General features: G+C 42.1%; 2 protein-coding genes across 4 annotated transcripts; both read left to right on the top strand.

The window, feature by feature from the left end:
* The first annotated feature begins 479 nt into the window (after window positions 1-479).
* LOC116219876 (ladderlectin-like) lies at window positions 480-2,323 on the top strand. Of its 3 annotated transcripts, none has more exons than XM_031563972.2 (7): window positions 480-593; window positions 682-792; window positions 1,151-1,198; window positions 1,305-1,396; window positions 1,601-1,723; window positions 1,868-1,964; window positions 2,050-2,323. In XM_031563972.2, exons 2-7 carry the CDS (start codon window positions 717-719, stop codon window positions 2,115-2,117), a joined length of 504 nt encoding a protein of 167 aa, XP_031419832.1. In that variant the 5' UTR covers window positions 480-593; window positions 682-716; the 3' UTR covers window positions 2,118-2,323. The 3 variants fall into 3 exon arrangements, with proteins under 3 accessions (XP_031419832.1, XP_031419830.1, XP_031419831.1); XM_031563970.2 differs by having other exon boundaries at window positions 1,598-1,723; XM_031563971.1 differs by having other exon boundaries at window positions 519-593; window positions 691-792; window positions 1,598-1,723.
* A 5,124-nt stretch (window positions 2,324-7,447) lies between these two features.
* Window positions 7,448-9,008, top strand: LOC116219731 (uncharacterized protein DDB_G0271670-like). The gene is made up of 2 exons (XM_031563474.1): window positions 7,448-7,488; window positions 8,138-9,008. Exons 1-2 carry the CDS (start codon window positions 7,448-7,450, stop codon window positions 9,006-9,008), a joined length of 912 nt encoding a protein of 303 aa, XP_031419334.1.
* The last annotated feature ends 1,252 nt before the right edge of the window (window positions 9,009-10,260 follow it).

Genomic DNA, 10,260 nt, shown 5'->3' with positions numbered 1-10,260 from the left:
CCTTTATATCCAGCAGCTGATTACGGCAGCTTTCACCAGCTTGGGTCCGACAGTCGCTCCCAGTCTATTTGCTAGACGTTATCACCGTCTGTCTGCACGCTTGCAAGGCTTGCTCAGTCACGACCAAACATAGCCGTGCGCTTGACACCACAGTCTCAAACAGGCGGGATTCCTGTGCTACTTTATTTCTAACTCTAAAAATTAAACAAAATAAGTTCACTAAATCGGTTGATAGGTGTGAATTTGACGATCTCAAAATCAAAAACAATATATATATATTTTTATTTTTGGGGTGGCTAAGGAAACTTTTCGGGGGGTCTCCAGCCCCCCCCCCCAAGGCTAGATACGCCACTGGTAGGGAGTAAAACAGGTGTGTGTGATTGTGTGATTGGGAGACGTGAATGCATTGCAGCTGGGACGGTGAACGAGACTGATGACATGCAGCCCTGAATTGCTGAAGGGGGCGTGGCCGGAGCGGAGCTCAGCAGAGACTCGACACTCCGAATGGTATAAAAAGCAGACCAAACACTGTGCTCATCACTGCATTAGTTTACTTTACCTGAACAGGTGTGCCTGATACTCATCTACAACAGGTAAGAATCCTGCTTCTCTCTGTTCATGCACTCTGAAAAACCTTCAATGATCTACTCAATGTGACAATTTTTTTTTTTTTATCCTTAGATTCCCCAGAGGAAGAAGAATTTACACAAATCAACATGAAGGTTCTCATACTGGCCGCTCTTCTCTGTATGCACTCTGCTGTGACCCATGCTGCGACCCGTGCTGCACCTGGTAAGTACACGCTTTAATCAGACTCTACCTCCCGTCTCTCAAAACAGCAACATTCAGCTTTAGGCATTCTTAACATCTTGCTTTTGCATCATAGACATGTATCAGTCATCTTCTGAATGAACCGTCTGGATATTATCCTTTTTGATGTTTCTAATGTGGCAAAAACCTGTGAACACTGTGGTGTCATTTAAGTGTTTTTGTGCTTATCTCTGCAGCAGATGTCATGAAGACTCGGTTCACAGTTTGACATCTTTGTTCTAAATGTCTATGTTCAGCATCTCAAAGAAAGAACTCATGTAATACTCTAGCCAAGGGGACATTTTTCTAATGATAGACTGATCTGTTTCTTCTTTCTCAGTCTCCAACTCGACAGCATCCTCTATAGAGGAGGGCCTTCTGCCACCAGGTATGAAAGTGATCTGCAGAATGATATTAGCTGGTGGTGGTGAAAAAGTAAGATGGATGTTTTGCAATATAAATGCACATGTTTCGTTTTCTCCATGGACTTCAAGAGTATCTCGGTCAGTGTCCTTCTGGCTGGTTCAAAAAAGGTTCCCGCTGCTTTTTGATGGTGACCTCCAAGAAGAACTGGAACGATGCTGCGGTAAGGCACAACGACTGCATTTAAAGGGGGGGAGAAGGTGCTTCACCATTGGATTAACACAATGCAGTAACCCCTAAATATGAGGGGTGATGTATAAAAAAAACTTGTTTGTTTGGAAAATGAAAATAAAGAAGCTGCTCTTACATACTTTCTCCTATGTACCATTACACTCTTTGTTTCTTTTCCCCCCTCTCTCTCCAGAAGCATTGTGTGGGGCAGCAAGGCAGTCTGGCCTCTGTGCAGTCTTCTGATGAGTACAACTTCCTGCAGACTATGGTTACACTTTCAGGCCAATCAAGCGCTTGGATCGGAGGTTTCTATTTCCAGGTCAGGAGAAGTATCTTGATTTGACCTTTCTGAGACACGGCATCATAGCTATTACTGTTATAACAGTCTCTTTGAACATACAATGGGGTACCACAGATGTTATGACCACACCACCAAGTGCTGTGATGAGTTTCTGTATTTTAGGGTGCCTGGCTGTGGATTGACAGTGCTGGCTTCTATTACACTAACTGGAAGGTACAGAACACTCTCAAGTATCCTTGCTTGCAGCTGAATTCCAATGGTAAGTTTCTTGTTCTGAAAGCTATGTACATACAGCTTGTCACTGCTTCTGGGAGGCTTATGTTTTGCCTTTGTATGGTTTGTAGGTGGCTGGTCAAACATTTACTGTAAGAAAATCTACGCATTCATCTGTGCCAGGAAACTCTCCTGCTGATGAAAGAAACCAGCAGTGTCATTTCATGTAAAGAATGTTACACGTCACTGACTTCCATGTTATGTAGAGGAATAATCAGGCTTGGAAATCTCCATATTACATTTTGAACATTTACATTGTAGTATACTCTTGTTGTTGGATATATCTGAAATGTAGTATTGTGGTTTAAATGTTTGTGAAATACAATAAATATGTGCTTTAATTTATTTTACCTTTGTGGACCATGTTATTTACAATGATGTTTACATCACTGTATAATGATGTTAAAGAAATGCTAAAGTGCTCAGTCATGGTTCAGGAATGGAAAAGCTGATTTTTCATTGACCTTGGGAGAACACATTTATTCCACAAAGTCGTTTTCATTTACCCAGTATTTGTTTCTCATTGCTGACTCCCTAACCGCACAGCTTGATCATCTTCAACTTGATTAGTAGGTCATGTACAACCACCTGTGTTTCACTGTGGTGTGACAGAGAAAATGAGAGGGAGGAAAAAGAGAAAGTTACAGCGTTGGAGAAGGCGCGAGAGGACCACAGATGTGACGATGCAAATGAAGAGAAGGGCTGCCTGCCTCCTGAAATATGTGCGGGAGGAGGAGCCTGGTTGGGGGCACGATGAAAAATAGTTGGATGTAGTACTCGGGATATAACCAATAATAATTAGCGACACAGATGCTTTTACAACGTCTATTAGACTTTCCTCTTTTTTTTTTTACAAGGAGTTCTTCAAGGGTTCTTTGCTATGCTCAAACACTCTGAACATTGTTCTCAAATCTTATTTGTGTAAAACTGGGGGCTCCTACATCTTCAGCGTTGATACATTTCCCGTGTATATGTAACTGAGTTGAAAATGTATGACTGAGTTTTGCCATAATTGAGCAGGTTTAGTCTGTGTTTTAGATCCACCTTTGGAGATGTTGTGTTCATGTAGTGTTGCCATACCCAGACTGAAGCGGTATACTTACTGTGGAAAATGCCCCGTGTTTGGAAGATTTTCAGTTCCCTGCTTCCCTCACAGACTCACTGCCACGCCCCTTTCCCAGCCTGTTAATTTCCCCGTTCTGTTTCACTCAGCTCCAATTAGCCCTGATCACTTGCCTATTAGGCCACACCCTGCCACCAACCTTATTAGCCACACCTGTTCCCACAGCCCCTTCCTTTCCCTCAGACACTTGAGTAAGCTGAATGCTTGTGTGTGTGTGTTATTTGAGCCATGTAAGTGAACTGTTGCTTGTGCTTCAATAGACTGATCCTGATTTAGTTTAGACATGAAAATGAACTGAAATGTGCCTTTGAATTGTTTGTTACCGTAACCTTATTGCCTTAACTGTGAATACTCCTAAGTTTATATGCTCATGTATTGCCTGTGTAGGCTGAGACCTTATGTTGTGCTTAATGATGTACAGTTACTGTTATGTGGCACGTGGAATGATTTATTCACTTGTGTAGTGTAACTTGAGCGCATTTTTAATACTGTGGCATTGTTTGTATTATGGTATTGTTTGGAGCTGATTGTTTCATTTCTTCCTAGAAACCACACACACACTTGCTTGTTCATACACCCTCCTATCACACACACATCCATACATTCCTACTCATATCCTCGCTGGAAACGTCAATAAATGACTCGTGAACTGTGAATCTTGACTGGACAATGTGTTCTCACCGACACCCCCATTTGGTCTCAAGCCAGCCACCCTAAACTCTAAAACTACTCTACCCCTCACAATTCATAAACTTTCACATTAGAAAATGTAATGTATGTTAACTTTGATGTGCTGCATGTACTTTGTATTTTAGGATGTATTTCGATGGTTTAGGTTTATTTATAATTTTCACCTGCCCGCAAGGTTCTAAATATCGACACTGATTAGCTGTAAAGTTCGCTCTGAACTTTTCATGCATCAAATGTGGTGTTTAGTTTGACACCCATTGAATGCCCTAATTATTTTAACTTTCTTTATGAATATCTTTATATAGAGTGCTGAGGTGTAGCCTAATGTACCCATTTTTACCAACAGGAAGATTTTAGTTGTTCATCTTATCTGTTTCGGAACGCTAATGGGCTTAGTCGTTCTATGCACACATTCTACATAAACATTCCATTCCCCATGTTCCTCTGGCTAGCTAGCTAACAGTATGGCCTTATTGAAACAGGTATTTGATTTGACCTATCCAGATCCTGCGTGCATCAACATTTTTCTGGTGACATGTTTGTATTGTCTGTCATTCAAGTATGTTGCTCCAAAACTAAAATCTGTAGGTTAGTGGGCATTGTTATTGAGATTATTTGTGCACTGGTTGATGTTGCTGTGATTTACTAAATGTTATTGAGAAAAGGAAAAAAATGACTTTTTTCTCAGATTCCTGTCAAGTAATTAATGGTTGTATTTTGGACAGTGTGGAGAATGTTAATGTTAAACAGGACCTCGATGATTTAAAGAAGTGTAAAGAATAATAACATAATGTTGCCTATCATAACAAGGACACACAAGTCAGATACATAGACTATCGTATATTAAGGAAGCATGACATTTGATAATGGAGCTTACGGATTACAAGTCTGCAGGTATTCTTGACAACTTTGTGCAATGTTTCAATACTTATTTAGTTGCCAAAATGCAAATTACCATGGAACACTTGAAGTCCATTGAATTATTATTTCAACAGTAAAGATTAGTCCATCAGCATCTAAACAGATGGATCTTATATTTTGGGTGTAATGTACTCAGTTGGCCCTAAAAGCCCAAACATTATATTTACTAGGCCGCGTGCCATGCGGGCACATTGACAACACCAAGTTACACCAAATTACCGTATGCAGTCATTTGGGTCAGTGAAAACATTTGCCACACAAACACTATCTGGGAATTGTGGGCTCAGAAATGTTGAATACAGTTAGTTCCATCTATTCCTTTCTTCACTGCAATACAGAGGTCCTTTTTTGAATGCTGGTGAAAAGTTTATAATCATCAGTCTCATGATTAGTCCTGTATCCAACCTCCCTTTCTTGTCAAAAAACATTGAAAATGTAATAGTAAAGCAACTTACTTTCTTTCTACATGAAATAAATATTGAAGAAGACCAGATCTGGCTTCAGAGCCCATCACAGCACTGAAACAGCATTAGTCCAAGTTCTGAATGACCCACTAATCGCATCTGATGATGGGTGCATTTCAATACTGGTTCTTCTAGACCTTAGTGCTGCTTTTGACACTATAGATCATTATCATATTTTACATAGACCTACAGCTCTTCCTGTAGTATCACCTCTTCCTGTAGTAGCTCCTCCTCCTGTAGTAGTTCCTCCTCCTCCTGCAGTAGTTCCTCCTCCTCCTGTAGTAGCCCCTCCTCCTGTAGTAGCTCCTCCTCCTGTAGTAGCACCTCCGCTTGTAGTAGCTCCTCCTCCTATATTAGTCCCTCCTCTTCCTGTAGTAGCCCCTCCTCCTCCTGTAGTAGCTCCTCCTCCTGTAGTAGGCACGATGAAAAATAGTTGGATGTAGTACTCGGGATATAACCAATAATAATTAGCGACACAGATGCTTTTACAACGTCTATTAGACTTTCCTCTTTATTTTTTACGAGGAGTTCTTCAAGGGTTCTTTGCTATGCTCAAACACTCTGAACATTGTTCTCAAATCTTATTTGTGTAAAACTGGGGGCTCCTACATCTTCAGCGTTGATACATTTCCCGTGTATATGTAACTGAGTTGAAAATGTATGACTGAGTTTTGCAATAATTGAGCAGGTTTAGTCTGTGTTTTAGATCCACCTTTGGAGATGTTGTGTTCATGTAGTGTTGCCATACCCAGACAGAAGCGGTATACTTACTGTGGAAAATGCCCCGTGTTTGGAAGATTTTCAGTTCCCTGCTTCCCTCACAGACTCACTGTCACGCCCCTTTCCCAGCCTGTTAATTTCCCGTTCTGTTTCACTCAGCTCCAATTAGCCCTGATCACTTGCCTATTAGGCCACACCCTGCCACCAACCTTATTAGCCACACCTGTGCCCACAGCCCCTTCCTTTCCCTCACACTTGAGTAAGCTGAATGCTGCTGCATGTGCTCCTCCTGTGTGTGTTATTTGAGCCATGTAAGTGAACTGTTGCTTGTGCTTCAATAGACTGATCCTGATTTAGTTTAGACATGAAAATGAACTGAAATGTGCCTTTGAATTGTTTGTTACCGTAACCTTATTGCCTTAACTGTGAATACTCAAGTTTATATGCTCATGTATTGCCTGTGTAGGCTGAGACCTTATGTTGTGCTTATGATGTACAGTTACTGTTGTTGTTATGTGGAATGATTTATTCACTTGTGTAGTGTAACTTGAGCGCATTTTTAATGCTGTGGCATCGTTTGTATTATGGTATTGTTTGGAGCTGATTGTATTCATTTCTCCTTTCTTCCTAGAAACCACACACACACGTGCTTGTTCACACACCCTCCTATCACACACACATCCATACATTCCTACTCATATCCTCGCTGGAAACGTGTTCTCACCGACACCCCCATTTGGTCTCAAGCCAGCCACCCTAAACTCTAAAACTACTCTACCCCTCACAATTCATAAACTTTCACATTAGAAAATGTATGTTAACTTTGATGTACTGCATGTACTTTGTATTTTAGGATGTATTGTGATGGTTTAGGTTTATTTATAATTTTCACCTGCCCGCGAGGTCCTAAATATCGACACTGATTAGCTGTAAAGTTCGCTCTGAACTTTTCATGCATCAAATGTGGTGTTTAGTTTGACACCCATTGAATGCCCTAATTATTTTAACTTTCTTTATGAATATCTTTATATAGAGTGCTGAGGTGTAGCCTAATGTAACCATTTTTACCAACAGGAAGATTCTAGTTGTTCATCTTATCTGTTTCGGAACGCTAATGGGCTTAGTCGTTCTATGCACACATTCTACATAAACATTCCATTCCCCATGTTCCTCTGGCTAGCTAGCTAACAGTGTGGCCTTATTGAAACAGGTATTTGATTTGACCTATCCAGATCCTGCGTGCATCAACACTTTTCTGGTGACATGTTTGTATTGTCTGTCATTCAAGTATGTTGCTCAAAAACTAAAATCTGTAGGTTAGTGGGCATTGTTATTGAGATTGTTTGTGCACGGGTTGATGTTGCTGTGATTTACTAAAATTTACTAAAAAAATGTCAAGTAATTAATGGTTGTATTTTGTACAGTGTGGAGAATGTTAATGTTAAACAGGACCTCGATGATTTAAAGAAGTGTAAAGAATAATAGCATAATGTTGCCTATCATAACAAGGACACACATGTCAGATACATAGACTATCGTATATAAGGAAGCATGACATTTGATAATGGAGCTTACAGATTACAAGTCTGCAGGTATTCTTGAAAACTTTGTTCAATGTTTCAATACTTATTTAGTTGCCAAAATGCAAATTACCATGGAACACTTGAAGTCCATTGAATTATTATTTCAACAGTAAAGATTAGTCCATCAGCATCTAAACAGATGGATCTTATATTTTGGGTGTAATGTACTCAGTTGGCCCTAAAAGCCCAAACATTATATTTACTAGGCCGCGTGCCATGCACATTGACAACACCAAGTTACACCAAATTACCGTATGCAGTCATTTGGGTCAGTGAAAACATTTGCCACACAAACACTATCTGGGAATTGTGGGCTCAGAAATGTTGAATACAGTTAGTTCCATCTATTCCTTTCTTCACTGCAATACAGAGGTCCTTTTTTGAATGCTGGTGAAAAGTTTATAATCATCAGTCTCATGATCAGTCCTGTATCCAACCTCCCTTTCTTGTCAAAAAACATTGAAAAAGTAATAGCAAAGCAACTTACTTTCTTTCAACATGAAATAAATATTGAAGAAGACCAGATCTGGCTTCAGAGCCCATCACAGCACTGAAACAGCATTAGTCCAAGTTCTGAATGACCCACTAATCGCATCTGATGATGGGTGCATTTCAATAGTGGTTCTTCTAGACCTTAGTGCTGCTTTTCACACTATAGATCATCATCATATTTTACAGAGACCTACAGCTCTTCCTGTAGTAGCACCTCCTCCTCCTGTAGTAGCACCTCCTCCTCCTGCAGTAGTTCCTCCTCCTCCTGCAGTAGTTCCTCTTCCTGTAGTAGTTCCTCCTCTTCCTGTAGTAGCACCTCTTCCTGTAGTAGCACCTCTTCCTGTAGTAGTTCCTCCGCTTGTAGTAGCTCCTCCTCCTATAGTAGTTCCTCCTCTTCCTGTAGTAGCTCCTCCTCCTATAGTAGTTCCTCCTCTTCCTGTAGTAGCTCCTCCTCCTCCTGTAGTAGCTCCTCCTCCTATAGTAGTTCCTCCTCCTGCAGTAGTTCCTCCTCCTGTAGTAGCACCTCTTCCTGTAGTAGTTCCTCCGCTTGTAGTAGCTCCTCCTCCTATAGTAGTTCCTCCTCCTCCTGCAGTAGCTCCTCCTCCTATAGTAGCACCTCCTCCTCCTGCAGTAGTTCCTCCTCCTCCTGCAGTAGTTCCTCTTCCTGTAGTAGTTCCTCCTCTTCCTGTAGTTGCACCTCTTCCTGTAGTAGCACCTCTTCCTGTAGTAGTTCCTCCGCTTGTAGTAGCTCCTCCTCCTATAGTAGTTCCTCCTCTTCCTGTAGTAGCTCCTCCTCCTCCTGTATTAGCTCCTCCTCCTATAGTAGTTCCTCCTCCTGCAGTAGTTCCTCCTCCTGTAGTAGCACCTCTTCCTGTAGTAGTTTCTCCGCTTGTAGTAGCTCCTCCTCCTATAGTAGTTCCTCCTCCTCCTGCAGTAGCTCCTCCTCCTATAGTAGTTCCTCATCCTCCTGCAGTAGTTCCTCCTCCTGTAGTAACTCCTCCTTGCCCGCCCTGATCTCCTGTTTCAGCTCTCTCTGAACCACTCACAGTTTCTCCTTGACCCCTGACATGAAGGCCTTCTTTTTGTCACTCAGCAGAGCTCACAGTTTCACAGTGACCCATAGCCTGTTGTCTGGGGTAACACCAACACCACGCCTCTCTGGTGGGCACAGTGGTGTCTGGGGCAACACCAACACCACGCCTCTCTGGTGGGCACAGTGGTGTCTGGGGCAACACCAACACCACGCCTCTCTGGTGGGCACAGTGGTGTCTGGGGCAACACCACGCCTCTCTGGTGGGCACAGTGGTGTCTGGGGCAACACCAACACCACGCCTCTCTGGTGGGCACAGTGGTGTCTGGGGCAACACCACGCCTCTCTGGTGGGCACAGTGGTGTCTGGGGCAACACCAACACCACGCCTCTCTGGTGGGCACAATGGTGTCTGGGGCAACACCAACACCACGCCTCTCTGGTGGGCACAGTGGTGTCTGAGGCAACACCAACACCATGCCTCTCTGGTGGGCACAGTGGTGTCCGGGGCAACACCACGCCTCTCTGGTGGGCACAGTGGTGTCTGGGGCAACACCAACACCATGCCTCTCTGGTGGGCACAGTGGTGTCTGAGGCAACACCATGCCGCTCTGGTGGGCACAAAACAGGTCAAGAACTAGCTTTTCCTTGTAAGAAGCAAGGGGCACCAAAGTATATCCATGTTTTTGGTGCTTTTTTAAAAAATGTTGATAAGATATGATACGATGAAACACAGATGGTGTCACTGTGGTAAAAAATCATGCATAATACTTGATAATATAATAACATGATAATAATATAATGATTAACTTAGTCCTGTTTGATCCAAATGTTTTGGTAAGTGTTTGTTTTTGAAATTCAGATACTGTCTTATCTAATTCAATGTACTACTATTTGGTTTAGATCCATTCCCTGCATATTTCTGTATCTTCAAGTATGGTACAAACAGAAAACGTAAAGGAAAAAAGGAAGTTTACATACTATTGCTGTCTGCAGTCACAACACAAATTCATCACTGTGATTTCATTAGATCTACACTAGAGGGCAGCACTGAGCTGTAAGAGAACTCCTTGGGTCCACACTGTACCATCAGTTCATTTGCAGTTCATTTGTTCCCGACATGCTGAATAAGATTACATGCTATAGGGCTACCTTTCACCAGGACTCTCACATATGTTCCATAAGCTGTTGTTGTAGATCAGGGTCAAGCTCACATACACAATCAGCAACGGTGTTTCTGCTCAGGCTCACATTTAAAAA

This window comes from Clupea harengus, chromosome 26, assembly GCF_900700415.2.
Source record: "Clupea harengus chromosome 26, Ch_v2.0.2, whole genome shotgun sequence".
Classification (NCBI taxonomy): Eukaryota; Metazoa; Chordata; class Actinopteri; order Clupeiformes; family Clupeidae; genus Clupea; species Clupea harengus.
The sequence above is the reverse complement of the archived record's forward strand: the minus strand, read 5'-3'. Positions and strand labels throughout refer to the sequence as shown.